The 18,241-nt window shown below is 43.0% G+C and overlaps 1 protein-coding gene across 1 annotated transcript in view; it reads left to right on the top strand.

Moving 5' to 3' along the window:
• CCDC171 (coiled-coil domain containing 171) overlaps positions 1–18,241 on the top strand; it is a 318,539-nt gene that overhangs the window by 32,311 nt on the left and 267,987 nt on the right. The window contains exons 4-5 of the mRNA XM_055123989.1: positions 1,046–1,236; positions 16,135–16,281. Of these exons, the coding sequence (XP_054979964.1) occupies positions 1,046–1,236; positions 16,135–16,281 (338 nt within the window). The remainder of the gene's footprint in view (positions 1–1,045; positions 1,237–16,134; positions 16,282–18,241) is intronic.

The raw sequence follows: 18,241 nt of genomic DNA, 5'->3' as shown, positions 1-18,241 counted from the left end.
TCTTCAAAAATGAAGTAGCTCTGTGCTGAGTGATATCCCAGAGGGCTAGTGTATGAGCTTTGCATGTGGAGATCCTGGTTTGATCCCTGGCACCACATGGTACTTTGAGCACTGCTGAAAAGTAGTCCCAGAACCTAGAGCTGGGAGTAGCCCTGAACAAGAGGTGAGGGCCAAACAAACAAACAAAAAAACCCCAAAAAAACAAACCCTCCTCCCTCCACACACCAGGTAAAGTCACCCTAGATGTCAGTCTCCTGTCCCTTTTCTGGTTCTCCAAAATGCTACTGAGGGACTCACGGTGGGTAGGGCACGACAATCAACTCTGTCCAGCTGAATCTGTGGCTAAGTGTCCGGGTCCGAGAATGTGCTGCTGTCCTTGCTTCATTGTGCTAGTGATCACACCCTAATAGTTCTCATTGAGGACCAATAAGACCAGACCCACTGGTGCTCAGGGTGCCCTCTAGAGCTGCACCAAGTGGTGCCAGGCACTGAACTGGTGTTAGGTGCATGCAAGACGTGGGCCCTACTCTCTACCATCTCCATGATTTTTGTCATAGTCTTTCAGAAAGCATATGATTAATTTTCTTGAATAGGAGCTAAAGCAGAAGAGTTGCTGGTGCTAGAGATGCGCTTACGCATGGACCTGGAGATGCCTCTAGGAATCTCTCCTTGCCTGGAGGCAAGGATGAGCCTGACGAATTGCAGGGGCTGGAGTGATAGTACAGGGGGTAGGGTGCTTGTCCTCATGCAGCCAACCTAGGTTTGATCTCCAGCATCCCATATGGTCTGCTGAACCAGGGGTGATCCCTGAGTGTAGAGCCAGGAGTAACTCCTGAACATCACCGAGTATGGCCCCCAAAACAAACAAAAAAAACCTAAGCAACCATCACAACAAGAAATTGTAGAACTAAGTTCTGGAATGGTGAACTTAAATGTTTTGTCCTAAGATTATTCTGTAAATGGAATTAGTTTCAATGTCTACTTTGTGAACTCATTATTCTTCGATCTCTTATTTTAAAAAAACATTTAAAAATATTTCCTACAGCTCAGAATTCAGAACTTCAAGGAAAAGTAAGTGAGACTGAGAAACTACTGCAGATTTCCCAGCAAAAATGGAAAGAAGAATGCAGGAGATTTGAGTGTGATTTGGAAGAAAGAGATAATATCATTCAGAATTGCAATCAGGAATATGATTTACTTATGAGAGAAAAAATCAAACTAGAAAAATTGTTACAGGTAAAACATTTTTATAAAGGATTGTTTTCTGTATGTGATATTTATTTAAATGGTTTACATTATTTGAAGTAATTTACATTACTTGGAAAGGAAAACTGCTACTGAAAAGCAAGAAAATCTTATTTCCCCCTCTCTCCCCTCTCTATCTCTTTCTGACTCTTCTCTCATTTTCAGAAACATTTTTGTTATCAAAAAATTTATAATATGGATACTGTTTCTTTCCTAACAGTTTTGGAAGTCTGATCAAAGTCTAAAAAGGGCACTTAGATATATTCTAAGAACCTACAGTCCATTAAGCTGTATAATTTTGAATTTTAGAAATGTGGGCCAGTGATTTTGGTTAAAATATATAATATAGAACAGCATTTATGGACATATAAGATTTATTATCTATATAGAGCACGTTCTATATTGACATGTGTAAAGTATTCGGTGACACTTATTTTTGTTTTTGAACCATACCCTGTGGTGCTTAGGTCTTACTCTTGGTTCTGGGCTCAGGGTCACACCTGATGATACTTGAGAGACCATATTTGGTGCTGGGGGTAGAGTCAGGGCCAGCCACATGTAAGGCAAGTGCCTCACCCCCTGTGAGGTCTCTCCAGTCTCTCAGATCTGCATTCTTTTTTTTTTTCTTTTTGGGTCACACCTGGTGATGCACAGGGGTTACTCCTGGCTCATGCACTCAGGAATCACTCCTGGCGGTGCTCAGGGGACCCTATGGGATGCTGGGAATTGGACCCGGGTAGGCTGAGTGCAAGACAAACGCCCTTCGCTGTGCTATTGCTCCAGCCCCTCAGATCTACATTCTGATGATGAAAAACCAATCAGTGCTTTTAGTGTAAATTTTAATGAATTTTAGCTTCTGTAAGAAGGACATTCTTCTGTACATTTAAACTGGGGAGGAAGAAAGAATAACTTTTATTTGTAATAGTTAAGCAGGATTTTATTCTTATAAAGGATGCATTGGAAAATCATCAGCAGGAGAGGAATGAGATGGAGTCTCATATCAGGGAGACAGCCTTGGAAGAGTTTAGATTACAAGCAGAACAATGGGAAGCAGAAAGAAGAGAGTTACAGTTTATAGTACAGGTATTTAAAAAATAAGAATTTAGTTCCTTGATTTATCTAACAATTGCCCTAATGACAGTTACCTATTGCCTTACTCGACTAGCATACTCAAGGCAAAACTAATTCCTAATCTTAGTCTTGAAGGCCATATTTATTAGTGATTCTGTGACTGTACGGGTAGCTGCCACTACATAAGTGACATCCACTACATGAATTGCATGATGTAAAGAAGGTCATAGGTACTCCCGGCATTTTAGTGTTGCTGTTGGGGTCCTGGCCAGTTGACCCGGGTAGTCTGGAGTACGATCCCCCGGTCGTGGGACTTACTCCCTATAGGAGGGTGTGGGAAGGAGAGAAGCCTTTGCCCTGACCCTCCATGCACGTGGGACTCCCGCAGCCTCCATGGAGAAAGAACCACGCGGAGGGGGAAAGCTGGGAGTCAATCAGCAATTTGTTTACTAGCTTACACACAGGGGTTTTTATACATACATTTCAGGGGCAATCCACGTGTATCACTTTTACCTTGTTAGGCTCAATACAGATATTAATGATTTGCATCTCTCCAGCTCTCAGGGCCAGGTGTATTAGCTCAGGCAGATGGTAACTGTTACATTCCTCATCCTCCACCAGAGTGCCTAAGTGTGTGGAGTGCTGGAGCAAGCCCCGGGGTCCCTGTAAACAGGGCGGGCTCTTGTTTTCAGGAGCAGGGGATTTAGTTAATGTCTCAGGCCTGCTACTGAGACCAACATCTCCCCACCTTTTTTTTTCTTTTGCTTTTTGGGTCAAACCCGGAGATGCTCAGGGGTTACTCCTGGCTTTATACTCAGGAATTACTCCTGGCGGTGCTTGGGGGACCATATGATTTGCTGGGAATCAAACTTGAGTAGGCCTCGAACTCGGGTAGGCCGCGTGCAAGGCAAACCCCCTACCCGCTGTGCTATCGCTCCATCCCCATCCCCCTTTTTGTTTTATGTAAGAGCCAGCTGCTGAGGGCCACCTGGCAGCCTCACGCTGGGGCTTTAGGGGTCGGGCCTGTCTTAGGTTACCTTTTCTGACATCTTACCCATCTCTGGCTCTCTGACCACAATGTTACACTTTCTCGCACCCCTCCCATGGCCACACGCACCCATGCCGCATCTTCTGGTCAAGGGTCTGCAAGTTTATTTACTATATGGCTGAGCATCACCATGTCCCCAAATTGGGTTCTTATCTGAACAAGGCAGTTTACAATACATGGTCCAAGTGTTACAAAATAGCAATAGTAAAATGACCTTTCCTTTTTGCTTTTAGCTAACCCATACAAAAGTAGTCTAATATACCCCCACATTTCCCATAGTTTCTTATTCCTGGGCACACATAAATATAATGCCTTTGGGTCCCCACTTTAGGCCTTGGACCTTGATGTCCGTAGTGACTTATCCCAGTCATACTCCATTAAGTCACATAGATCAAATTTGATTGTCAGGAACCAGGTCCCAGCCGGATATTTTTTCTGTGATATGGGACCACAAATCTGTCGCTCCCCACTCAGCTGAGTTCCCAGGTGGTATCCACGTCGACCATAAGGAGTGTCATGGTCCAAAAGGAGACTGCCATCTAGAAATTAAACAGAAGGGACATCCTCCTCAAGGGTGTCATCACACCCCTGGGTATTGTCAGGATTTTCTACTGGGGCATTCCCTGCGGAAGTGCCCTTTTCTCCCACAGGCATAACACTCCACATTGCCTCCCTGGTTGGAGGGATCCCTGAGTAGGTACTAGTGACACAAAGGCCTGGGAGAATGCCTGTGTCATAGACTCCGTTTGAGCTTGCAGTGCACCTGCCAGAGTTTCTGCAAGACCCTCATTCTGATTCTGTAAGGCTTCGGCTAGCACCTGGGTCTGCTGCGTAGGGGCCCTAGATCTTGGGTAGCACATATCCAATTATCTATGGAGCCGGTTTTCATGCCCGCGCAAGCGGTCCTATGCTCCGTAGTCACGCTGTCCCATACCAACAGTTTGATGAACTGATCTCTCAGCTGCCCTGGGGGAAACTTGCTCTTGATGCTCTTTTGGACCCTGTCAAAGGTTGGGAGATCTTCCCTCCACCTTGGGAAGCCTCAGTGGGACCTGCCCCAAGCCGCCGCCAGGCTGGTAACACTAGGACACACACCTGATCTCGATAAGGGCCCGGGATGGTAGCCTACTGGAGGCCTGTGCTCCACTGATCTACTGTCCCTGACAGCTGCCCTATGTTATAGGGATGGGGGGTTGGGCAGCAGCATTGCAGTCTGCCTGCGTGTGGCATTCTTCCTTAAAGAAAGTGCCCTATCTTATGAACTGGGTGCCGGGGAGCACTACTCGACAAAGGGCGCTCCAGTCTGCAGTGGTGCAGGGCAGATGGGCTAGCCCCTGGAGGATGGTATCAGCCACGGGGAGTTGGGCCATCCGCAGCCACTGCCTTTAACTCTTTCAAGTGCCCAGGTTCACCAAACTGTAGGTCGGGCCCCCCTGCATTGAGATTGACTGGAAAGGCCCAAAAGGGCCTCCGGTAATCCTTCTCCGGTTTCGGATCATAAAAGGGAGCAAAAGTTTCTTCTGGAGGGGCAGTGGGGTGAGAGGATTCAGGTCTGTCTTCCCCCCAAATCTCAACTATTTAGGGCGACCCTGAAACGGCTGCCTGCCTGGTACCAGGAGAGACACTCTCTCCTCCCGGAAGCATGCCTTTAAGGCTGCCACTGCCGCATACAAACCTGGCGGGGGCCCCTTGCCTATCTTTTTGGCCTATTCTACAGCAAGCTTTTCTCTCTGATCCCAGATGTCCCATGAGAAGAGGTCCTCAGTAGTAACCCAAGGAGCCACATCAAGGGTAGCGCTCCAAATCTTAAATGCCTCATCCTCAGAAAACTCTAGACCCCTGGCTTTTTAGCAGATAATGTAAAGCATTCAGGCCTGGGTGAGGCACCTTCTGAATGGAGTTGCCCATGATATTTAGCGGGGTTGAGAAGGTCAGGATAGATGATGGTTCTGCTAAAGACCACCGAGACAGAGGAAAGAACACAGAGGTCGAAAAAACATACAGCAAGAATGAAGCAAGATGCCCAAAAAAGGATAGATGCTAGGCAGCCCATAGGTGGGGGTGGGGGGTGGGGGTGGGGAGAAGGAAAAAGAAAAGTGGGAACTGATCGAAACAGTCCTGACTCAAGGAGGACTCTTCTGATAGTCTACCTTACTCTCAGGGGGCAGAACTTGAGCGCCCGTTCATTCCCCTACATGCATTACCAGCCGGGTATCTCTCATGCAGTCGCCAATTTTACTGCATGGATTTGGGGCGATCAAGCGGTCATACCTTGCTCCAGCGATGTCTGTGCTGTCCACATCCATGCTGTGCCTGTTTGGGCACCTGATGTTGGGGTCCTGGCCAGTCGACCCCGGCACGCTGGAGTACGATCCCCCTGGTCGCCGGACTTACTCCCTATTAGGAGAGGGAGTGGGAAGGGGAGAAGCCTCCGCTCTGACCCTCCACGCACCCACAGACTCCTGCCGCCACTGAGAAAGAACCACGTAGGGGAGGGAAAGCTGGTGGTCAATCAGCAATCCGTTTATTAGCGCTCACACAGGTTTTTTTTTTTGTTTGTTTGTTTTATTGAATCACCATGTGGAAAGTTACAAAGCTTTCAGGCTCAAGTCTCAGTTACACAATTCTCAAACACCCATCCCTTCACCAGTGCACATATTCCACCACCAAGAACCACAGTAGACCTCCCCCCTACCCCCCAACCTCCCAGCCCCCCACCCCGCCTGTGTAGCTGATAACTTTCACTTTACTTTCTCTTTACTTTGATTACATTCAATATTTCAACATAAAACTCACTATTATTGTTTGGAGTTTTCCCCCCCAAAGTCAGACCTGCTGGAAAGGAAGCATTTGATAATTTGTTTTCCATTGCTGATAATGAAGAGATATGAGGTCGTGTGGCCACAATAGCGGCCGCGAGGTTTTGGATTTCTGTATTTTAGTATTTTAGTAGCTGAGTCCAGAGAAATTTCTGCCAGAAGTTGCATCATTGCTAGCTCGTACCTCTCTGCTACATTATATTCCACATATAGAAAGTGCAATCTTTCTATGTCTGTCTCTTTCTTTCTGACTCATTTCACTCAACATGATACTTTCCATGTTGATCCACTTATATGCAAATTTCATGACTTCATCTTTTCTAATAGCTGCATAGTATTCCATTGTGTAGATGTACCAGAGTTTCTTTAACTGTTTTTGGTCACTCTGTTTTTTTCCAGATTGTGGCTATTGTAAACAGTGCTGCAATGAACATAGAAATGCAAATGTCATTTCTACTATACCTTTTTGCCTCTCTGGGATATATTCCCAGGAGACACACAGGGGTTTTAATACAGACATTTCAGGGGCAATCCACATGTATCACTTTACCTCCTTAGGCTCAATACAGATGTTAATGATTTGCATCTCCCAGTCTCAGGGCCAGGTGTTAGCTCAGGCAGATGGTAACTGTTACATCCCTCATCCTCAACCAGAGTGCCTACACGTGTGGAGTGCTGGAGCAAGCCCCGGCTCTTTCTTTCAGGGGCAGGGGATTTAGTCAAAGTCTCAGGCCAGCTCCTGAGACCCCAACATATTGCAGTCTGTTTGTTTTCATATTTGGATTCCCAGTCATAGCCAGTAGCATTGGACACTGCTCTCAGGTCAAAGCATGCTATTTTTGCTCCACCCCCCCATTTATCTTATTTAAAACGTGGGAGGGGCTGTAGTGATAGCACAGCGGGTAGGTCATTTGTCTTGCATGAGGCCAACCAGGGTTCGAATCCCAGCATCCCATACAGTCCCCCGAGCACCGCCAGGAGTAATTCCTGAGTGCAGAGTACCCCCTGTGCATCACCGGGTATGCATCACCAAAAAAGAATAAAGAAACAAAACTGGGGCTGTTAGTCTTTAGAATCATTTAGAAACAGAGTAGGGTTATAGTTATTAAAGGATATTTACAATTCTATAGTCATTTTGAGCTTTTTTTTTTTTTTAAGGGGCCACACCTGGCAGTGCTCAGGGCTTACTTCTGGTACAACACTCAGGGATCACTCCTGGTGAGACTTGGGGGACCATATTGGTTTCTGGGCATCGAGCCTGGGTTGGCTGCATGCAAGGCAAGTGACCTGCTGTTGCTCTGACCCTCCTTTAGAATTCTTTCATGAAGTTCAGATGCTTTCTTTTCCCCTTCCCTTCTTGTTGTGATGACTTGGGGATAAGACAGATGCCGACTGTGGGACTCACACTCTCGGATCTGATGTAGCGCTTGACAAGGTGCTGACCAATTTTCCAAGTTGTGGTGCTCTCACACAGCTGGCTGCACTGGGAGAAAGATCACACACTTCACTGTCCGGGATTTTATACAGCAGAGCTGCTGGGACGGTGCTTGGGCATGCGAGTGCCACAACGGATCAAACTTGAGACCCAGAGCTTACAAAGCAGGAACTTTTTGCTACGGACCCATCCATCCTCCTGATGCAAGAAGCACAAGTTCTTGATCATTTTCTGCTACTCTCCACTCCCCCCTCCCGAGCACACTGAATCTCCAAGGCTTCATGTAGTCCAGCAGGTGTGGCTCTGGTGACCCTGGGCACCTCCAAGGTGATCCTGGCTTTCCCTGGCACAGCAGGCACTGAGCTAGCCTGCCAGATGGCCAGGTATCATTGGCCAATGTTTGGGAGCCCTTTTCACTTCCTACTTCTCCGAAAACTAACTGGAATGCACATATGCAGAGAATAGAAGTCACCTGATTTCTCTAAGCATGAAAACTAGCAGAGAACAAAACCAGTTTCCCAAACTTTGCCTTCTGGACAGTGCTTTCCAAGAATTTTCTCTGCAGAATGTAGAAAGACATTGTTTTGGACCAAACCCAATGGTGCTCATGACTTATTCCTGGCTTTGGTCTGGGGGTTACTGCTGCAGACTCGGTGGAGCATATAGGATGCAGGGGATCACACCCGGGTCAGCAACATGCAAAGCAAGCACTCAAGCCGTTCTGTTTCTTTCACAAATAGCCTGATACGCTGTTAAGGTTGCAACTACATATATGATATAGTTCCCAAAGTTGGAAAAAGGAGTACTTTAGTATTGATAAGTTTATAGTTATCCTATAATTCTTTAGAATTGGAACCGTAGTTTGAATTCTGAGAAGCTATTATATATTTATATGGAAATAATGAAACCTCTTTTGGGCTGTGTTTCTAAAAGTTATGGGAAGAAAGCAAATTAATTTTTTTTAATACTGGTTTCCCATGATGTTAAATGTCAAGTCAAAAACCCACTTCATTTAAAGACATTTTAAGTTCAACACTTCCCTCTAGTGGACAAAAAAGAAATTCCTTCAGATTTTAGTATTCTGTGCACAGCAATAAGATGCTCATAGCCCTCCCCACACACATACACAACCGATACACATGCACACACACTGATTTTTAAATATTTAAGAATATTCATGTAGTTTTTGTTTTATTAGAAAATTAATTCTGAACTGAGGGTATATCTTAGTCGTAGAGTGAGGCCCTAGGTTTGTTTACTGGCACCAAGACAATGAAGAAAAATTTTAAAATGTATTTATGCAATTGGACTGGAGCGATAGCACAGCGGGTGGGGCGTTTGCCTTGCACTCGGCCCCAGGTTCGATTCCTCCATCCCTCTTGGAGAGCCTTGCAAGCTACCGAGAGTATCCTGCCTGCACGGCAGAGCCTGGCAAGCTATCCATGGCATATTTGATATGCCAAAGACAGTCAACAAGTCTCACAGTGGAGACGTTACTGGCGCCCACTCGAGCAAATTGATGAGCAATGGGATGACAGTGCTACAGTGCTACATTTATGCAGTTAATAGCCCTGTTGTCCTGTTGTTCATCAATTTGCTCATTGATTTGCTCAAGCGGGACCAGTAACGTCTCCATTCTGAGACTTGTTGCTACTGCTTTTGTCATATTGAATACGCCAAGGGGAGCTTGCCAGGGTCTGCCATTAATATTGTGCATAAAAATGCACGGAATACTTCATAGTTCTTTTCTTGTACATAATAATATATCCAAGACTAATAATACCTAGGGAAAACATAACACATATTTGAGTATACACAAAAGATGAATATAATGCCTACACTATATAATCAGCCAGTATATTATATATACCATAAAACATATTAGTTTTGATTATATTTTTTGGTAATATTTTTGATAATGCCATTTTTTGGTAGTACCAAACATTTTGGTAATATTTGCTTCATAATAAAAATACTAGTGAATTATATTACTCAATAATTAAGTGATATATCATTAAGTAGCACAGACATTTTAGCAACTGGACTGGGGCCGGAGAGATAGTACAAGGTTAAGGTGTTTGCCTCTGTGTGGTTGACCCTGGTTCTGTCCCCAGCACCAAATATGTTCCCTCAGTCCTCTCTAGGAGTGATCCCTAAGCACAGAGCCAGCAGTAAGTCCTGAGCAAAACCAGATGTAACCCCAACCGGTCCTCCCCCCACAAAAGAAACCAGGAGTATCTTACTTACATTTTCTTATAGATCAACAGGTATCTATAGCGAGTTATCTTTTACTCATTTGTGTAGCATCTAAATAGTACACATATAGAATATATATGTATCTTCATATATTTGTAAAGTATTATGCAAATTCATGTGTATTATATCATCTATGTGATGAAAATATGTTGATCATAAACACAATCACTGTATCACTGTCATATCACTGTCGTCTCGTTGCTCATCGATTTGCTCGAGCAGGCACCAGTAATGCCTGGGAAGCGGGCCCCAGCACCTTGCTCCTCTGCATGAAGTCAATTTGTTGAGTAAAAAGCCTGGAAAGGGAAAAAAATATCCAGAGAATAGTTAACCCTGGTAAAACTAATACAAACAAGCAAAACAAAACAAAGCACCTCAAACCTACAGCGGTCACTGTAGAATAGAAGTTATTGTCTAAACATCAGTGAAAGGGGGCCTGAGAGACAGTAGATCAGGTAGGGTGCTTGCCTGGCATGCGGCTGACCCACATTCAATCTCTGATACCCCATATGATCCCCTGAGCCTGGCCCGGGGTGATCCTTGAGCACAGAGCCAGGAGTAAGCCCTGAGCACTGCCAGGGCTGTGCCTCCTCAGAAACAACAATAATAGAAACATTGGCAGACGTTTTAAGCTTATTCACAACATTTAATGTCCATTGTATCTCAATCAGCATTACGCATAAACAGTTGATCAAATTTTAGATATGAAAATATGATACTAGGAAAATTGCACTGGTATAGATGGCCTTAAAAGACCATCAATGTGACCGATGTGACCAACTGGTGTGACAAATCACTAGCTCTCCGAAGTTGGTCAGTGGGAGTAATATTATTTGAGTTATTGAGGTCATAGTAGTGTTAACATTTGTGGTTTTGATATACACTGTCCCCATACTTCACCACCGCCAGCGTGCCCAAGACCAGCGACCTTCTGTCACTTCCAGGCCGACTCTTCATTTCCCCATCTCACCGTCACACCTAGTTGGTGATCTCAGTTCGTAATCAGAGGGCTAGTCCTCACATGGCACTAATAATTCCGTTGTTTTCCTTCCCTCCTCTCCTTATACTACAGGTGAGTGAGATAATTTCATGTTCTCCCTCTGCGTTATTTTGCTTGACATGATGCCCTCTAGTTCCTATAAAGCAATTTTTGCATAAGATGGCAAAAGACAAAAAATACCAATGAAACTAATAAAGTAGTTTTGTTTTCTTTGCTCAGCATATCTATTTGGTATTACATTGTCAAATATCCAGCTAAATTTATCAAGGAGAAATTTTTAAAAATTCAAGAAATAATGATTTAAAAATATATCAAACAGTTCTGTAAAGCATATGCCTAAAGGGGAAAAAAGCGAGTGCCTGTCAAGGAGGCTGGCTGGGGGGCGGGAGAGAAGCTGGAGACAGTGGTTGGTGGGGGGGCGGGGAGGCAGACACTAATGGTGGGATTGGTGTCGGAACGTTGTGTGCCTGAAACTCAGTTATGAATAACTTTGTAAACCACAGTGACCCTGTTAAAAAAAATACATGTATAATCAACATGCAATTAAAAATTTAGTCAATAGGTTAAATTTAGTTTGCCCTAGCTTATAGTTTCTAATTAACACCTTACTTACCAATTGACACAGATGATTTGCTATAAATAAATATTAATGTTTAATTCTTTTTTCATGATTTAATTCCAATTTTGTTAATATTATAATAAAAATATGGCAAATATATTGATTGTATACATCAAATAGTATTGTACTGACACAAGCCTGCTATGATTCTATTACAAGTAAGCACTAAAAGACATAAAAGTATGGTGGAGATATAAGGAAAATGTGTAAAAAGTATGTTTCTATTTTATTGAAATAATAATACAACTGGTTTTAATTGGTAAAGATTGTAAAAATTTAAAGATCTAATTTGTAAAGACCTATAATTTGTAAAGATTGAAGGTATAAAATGAATTAAAAACTTAAAATACCCTGCACAGGAGCCGGAGCAATAGTACAGCAGGTAGGGCATTTGCCTTGCACACAGCCGACCTGGGTTTGATCCCTGACATCCCATATGGTTCACCAAGCACCACCAGAAGTGATTTCTGAGTGCAGAGCCAGGAGTAACCCCTGAGTATCGCCAGGTGTGACCCAAAAAGCCAATAAATAAATAAATAAATAAATAAATAAATAAATAAATAAAAATTAAAAATACACTGCACATGCATTGTTACTAACTGCCTTTCCATAATTTAGAAACAGTCTAAATTAGATTAATACAGGTAGCCTGCTTACAGTATCCTACTGTGAGCAGGTCGCTACACGCGCATATTCCTGCGCATGCGCTGGACTCCCAGGCCGTGAGTGCTGGCCGTGCTTGCTCGCCAGTGCTTGCTTGATAAGGCCTGGTCATCAGACTTGAATATTGATCACTATAACTTGGATACTTTGTGTTTATTCGGGACATAAACACTATGACTTTGTTACATAACATAAAACATATATGAACAGGTTTTGAAAAATTTCTTTCTTTCATGCTTTAACCACCACCTTCTTTCAATTCAATGCCCACCAATTGCACCTGAAGCTACTATCACACCCCTGGATCATTCCAGTGCCTCCATCCCTCTCCAGCATTGCTCTAGTGTCTTCACTTCAACACTTCATGGGGAAGTGTTGCCCACCTTGGGAAGTCTGCTCTAGGAATTTTGTGATAAATGGTGAATAACAGGTAAATTCTGGGACCTAGTAGCTTAATGTGCCTGACTTGCAGGTACATGGCTGTGCGTTGAGATCCCTGGCATCTCACGTGCCAAATATGGTCCTGGAAGCTCTGTTCTCTGTGATTCCCAGCACTGCATGCAATTTCCAGCCACACTGCAGCCATGCTTCACAAACATGGGTGTGGGGTCTGGGAATAGCTCACCTGCCTTGCATGCTTGGGATTTGGGTGTCATCTCTGGCAGAAGGAAGTCCTGAAGAAGGAGGGAGGGAAGGAAGGAGGGAGAGAAGGAAGGAGGGAGAGAGATAAATGTAGAAAAGAAAGTAAAGAGAGAAAAGTTTGAGGCTAGAAAAATCGCTCAGTAGGCTTGGAGTGTTCTTTGCATGCAGAGGCTGGGGTCCAGTCTCCAGCACTATATAGTACACACCCTGAGCACTGCTGGGTGTGTCCCCTCCCCCCCAGCAGCAAACAGGTGTTCTAGAATGGGCTATGTGACTCTATCAAGCACCACATTGAAAAGTGCAAAGGCTAGGACTTGGGACTTCTGGTGAGCACTGGTGTGGAGCACTGAAGAGATCCCCTTTCAGCACTCCAGCTGTAACTTGTATACCTCAGCAAAGAGCACGAGCCCAGGCAGGAGTGTGTTCAAGCACTGTCACCCTGAGAAGTGCCAACCCTGGTGAGCATTGTGGCCAAATGGGAGAGCGCTTCATCCTGATGTGAGCACCACAGGTATAAAAATGTGTCAGAGGGCTGGAGAGACATAGTATATAGGAGTTTAGGTGAAGCTGGTCCAGATTTGATCCTCTGCACTGCATGTGATCCCCCAAGCTCTGCCAAGAATAATTCCTGGGCATAGTGCCAGGAGTTAGCCCTGTCTATAAGCCAAGTGGCCCTGAAGTCCTCCAAAAACAAAAGCAAAAATGTGTCTGCGCTGGGATACACCTTAAAAGATCAGTATGTATGCTTTGCTTGTGGGAGTCCCTGGATTCAATGTCCAGGACTCCCAGCAATACAGGGACTGGCCTCTGAGCATTGCTGAGTATGGCCCCAATTTAAGAAAAAGTGTCAGTACCCCAGCCAGTTGTTTATGTGGTAACCCTCAGTCAGTTATAACATCAATAACAGCAATGTTAAGAGACCTGAAAAAATAAACATAGGCAAGTTATTTAAAATGTCTGATAACTTTCATTCATTCATTTCTCATATCTAATTAAACATTGACTGAGTACTCTGCATTGGAAACAATTTTTCTTTAGAATATACATAATATTTTTCTTCCTTTCCCTTTTCTCTCTTTCTTCCCTTCTTCCTTCCTCCCTTCTGTCCTCCCTTATTTCCTCTTTCTCTCTTTCTCCCGCTCCGTTTTCTGTTTCTGTCTGTTTCTCTTTATCTTTACATCTCTCTCGAACTCAAGACTTTACACATGCCAGACATGCATTTTAGGAGCTGGAGCAATAGCACAGTGGGTAGGGCATTTGCCTTGCACACAGCTGACCTGGGTTCGATTTCCAACATCTCCAGGAGTAATTCCTGACTACAGAGCCAGGAGTAACCCCTGTGTATTGCTGAGTGTGACCCAAAAAGAAGAAAAAAAGACATGTTACTTTTGACTCTTAAAGATGGCCAGAATATCCTTATATTTTGTGCCTGATTTTATTTCATTGTATACATCTGCACACCTCACTCATGTCTCATTCATTTCCTGACTGTTTTGTTGGGCTGTTGATTTTCAAGGCCATGCGGATGGGAGTCTGAGATTAGGGAAAATGAGTACTCTACACAATTTGCCTTTGGGGGCTGGGGAATAGCTTTGCATGCAGGAGATCTTCATTCACCTTAGTGCCACACGGTCCCTGGTACTGCCAGGAGTGGCTACTGAGCTCCATGCTGGAAGTAACCCCCTGAGCACAATGAGATGTGTCCTCAAAACAAAAACCTTGCCATTCTACCGGCATCAGCTTTTTTTTTTTTTTCCTTGGGGCGGGAAGCAGGAATGAGGGACCTCCCAGCATTGCTGAGGGGCCCAGGAGATCCTGGGCAATTCTCAGTGCCCTGGACTGGCAGTTTGGCATGGGAACCAGAGGATGCAGCTCTGCTCAGGTGCTACAGTGCTGGGACCTGTAGGGCTGGCTGCACCCAGTGATCTCCAGGTACCACTGATCTTGGCCAGAGACCAAGGATCTAATGGGGTCTTCATACAGACCATGCGGGTTAAACCCTGTAATGCAGTCTCTGACTTCAGCTGACTTTCTTGATTAATGTTTCTTGAATTACAGCACGCCGTTGATTAATTTCCAGTTATGATAATTTAAATTTTGAATTTTTTGGGGGGCAAGTTGGCTCAAAGTGCTTTTATGAAGGGAGGGAGTTTCAGTGTTTTTTTACTTGGTCATTCTGGAGCTGCTTATGTTTTCTGAAGATATTTGAGGTTTTATTTTAACAAAGGTTTGGTTTGTGGGAGGCTCAGCAGGACTGGGAGTTCCATGGTTGATTCTTCTTGTGACTGAGCTGGTTGTTCAATTCCTGGGCCTGAGGATGTGATGCCTCTGCGTCCTGTGGTGGTGGCAACCACTTGGTCCGCCTGAAGATGCTTCCGGGCTGCTTGGATGCCAGTGTTGCTCCGGGGATCACGTGGAATGGAAGGCCACACGCCCTAACTGCTGTACTGTCTTTGTTTTTCTCGCGTATATTTCTCTCAGACTGTTTTCCCCCTCTCCTTTGATTTAAAATGTATTTTCTGTGTTTAAGAATTAAAACATACATTGTGTTTTCTCAGGTTTAAGAGTGGAGAATTAGCAAACTTACTCAAAGCTCTGAGGGTTTGAGTTACTTCTTTCACCTATGGCAGTGTAAACGGAACATAATTATTAAATATATTGATATGTAAAAATACAATGATAAAACATTCACAGTTATATATGCTATATAAGATATGTTAGTATGTTAGATATGAAGATTCATGTCTTCTCCCCCAACAAACTATTTTTCTTCCAATAGTACAATAAAGATTTGCAAACTGAAGAAGAAATAAAACACAGCCATCTAGTGGAAGCAACTTTAAGAGCATATGCCGAGTCACAACACCTTATTGCACATAAAAAGTTCTCAAGGGTCATTATTAGGCATGCAACCTAGTTATTCTATATCAGAGGAACAATATGCATTTATGTTATTAATTATGTTGTTAAAATTAACATTACTAACATTAACATTGTTAGCATTATATTATTAATGTTATAATTTCAAATTTAATGGGAGGGAAGATAGTCATATGGATATACCCTCAGAGGTCAAACTATAGGTGTAACATTATAGTTAGAACAACATAGCTAATATTTTCAATGGAAATATGTCTAAATAAAATTTTTTAGATCATGAAAATCCAGTATTTTTTAGTATCGCTTTTAAAAAGATGCATTTTGAAACATTTCTCAAAAATATTTAGATTTTGTAACTTTGTATGGTTGATGCACTTTTAATTACTTCTTAGAATAAATTTTAGTAATTCTTGGCTTATAAACTTTTTGATGCAAAAATGAATTTTTTTCCCCTAGGAACAAGATAGTACTGTACAATGTATGCATAAAAAAGTAGAAAAATTAGAAGCAGAACACATGAACTGCTCTGACCTTTTACGGAGACAAACAAGTGAACTTGAATTAAGCACTCAAAGAGAGGAATGTCTGCGAAAAGAATTTGAGGTATATATTTCCATTTTTATAGGATATGTTTATATATGCACATTTGTATTTCTGATTAATAATTTAATATCAGAAATTTTGCTCTGCCAAAAATTATAAAGCTAATCTTGAGAAACATCATTTCTATTGAATATTTGGTTTCTTTGTGAAGTTTTGCTTATCAGTAAATATTTGATATTTAAATTAAATATCTAATTTAAAAAATAGTTTATTTTTAATTATCAATTCTAATTGAGCATTTAGAAAGATTGAGGGTAATTATATGATAATGTTGAAAAAGCAAACAGAATATTTTATATATGTAAAACATAAAATTTAATCTTGGGGGTCAGAGAGACTTTATAGTCACAAGGCACTTGCCTTTTATGCAGCTGACATGACTTCATTCCCCAACATCCCATATGGTCCCCTGAGCACTGGCAGGAGTGATTCCTGAGTGCAGAGCCAGGAGTAATTCCTGAGCATTGCTAGGTGTGGTCCCCAAATAAAAACAAAACGAAGAAGTGTAAAGTAATGAAAACAATAATAAGCCAACAAGAAAATTTAGATTAACACTTTTCCTGCTGCATATATGTGAACGATACTATTACACGTGAAAGCAGAGGGAAAACTAAGGCTAGTAGACTTAAAAAATTCACTGTATCACTGATCACTGTCATCCCGTTGTTCATCGATTTACTCGAGTGGGTGCCAGTAACGTCTCCATTTGTCCCAGCCCTGAGAATTTAACAGCCTCTTCTTACTTGTCTTTAGCAACGATTGGAGGCTTCTTTCAGCCTCCAATTGTATTCGATACAATACATGGCATATTGTATCGAATATGCCATGGGGAGCTTGCCAGGCTCTTCCTTGAAGTCGGGATACCTCGGTAGCTTGCCGGGCTCTCCAAGAGGCATATATATTTATTTACAAAATTAACTAAAAAAAACTTTGAAGTTATATATAGTAATACCCTCCTTGCAAGTAAAATAAGATAATACTGAGAAAACTCTTTATGTCAAAAGGTAAATGTACCTATCTCTGAATCCCGTATTAAAATTTCTTAAGAAAAGGAAAAAGTATTGATCAAAGGCATCAAACATGAAGGAAGGTATGAGAGAAAAATTTTAGGTAGACAGCAAACACAAAGTATTTATCCTCATCGTAATACTGGGCCTGCTCGAGCAAATCGTTTGATCAGTGGGATGACAGTGACACAGTGACAGTGATCGTAATATCAGAGAGATTGCAGTGTTCATAACACTAAGATGAAAGGAAATTACAGTATCCAGCTTTGATGAAGATGGTGTTAAAATTACCCACTTTGGGCTGGAGAGATGGTATAAAAGTGGGGTTAAAAGTGCTTGTCTTGCCTGTGACCCTAGTTTGATCTCTGGCATCACATTTCCCCTGAGCATCACCTGAGAACAGAGCCAGGAGTAACCCCGAATACTCCCCCCACTGATAAAGTTCCCATACCTGGGTGGTTGGGACCACACCTTGGTGGTACTGGAAGACTAGTGTTGGAGGGTTGAGAATTTTACATTATTAGTTTTGTTTGTAGCTAAATACTTGAAATTCTTTAATATCGAAACCCATAATCAATGGAAAATAATTCCCATTATTTTTCTGTTGGCAGTTTAAATTTATAAAACCTTAGAGGAAGTCCACTAGGAAAAGTTATTTTCCCTTGCTGGGGCTCTTAGGCCTTGGCGTGGTGACCTCACTCTTGACCTGCCCCCTTTTAGGCAGGGATCGCAGGCTTTGGAATTGTCAGGCTAGTGCGGGCAGCACTCAGGTTCAGACTCATGATCTTGTACTTGCCAGGCAAGTTCTTTAACCGATGCTCAGTGAATTTATATACTTCGGAGAAAATGATCACGTCCTTCCAGGACCCTCTGCCTGAGAGACTGCTGTCTACCAAGCACTTCCTCGTTATCCTCTGCTGGATCCTGTCATTTTTACAGTCCCTCCCCTCCCC

Source organism: Sorex araneus, chromosome 1 (assembly GCF_027595985.1).
Source record: "Sorex araneus isolate mSorAra2 chromosome 1, mSorAra2.pri, whole genome shotgun sequence".
NCBI lineage: Eukaryota > Metazoa > Chordata > Mammalia > Eulipotyphla > Soricidae > Sorex > Sorex araneus.
The sequence above is the reverse complement of the archived record's forward strand: the minus strand, read 5'-3'. Positions and strand labels throughout refer to the sequence as shown.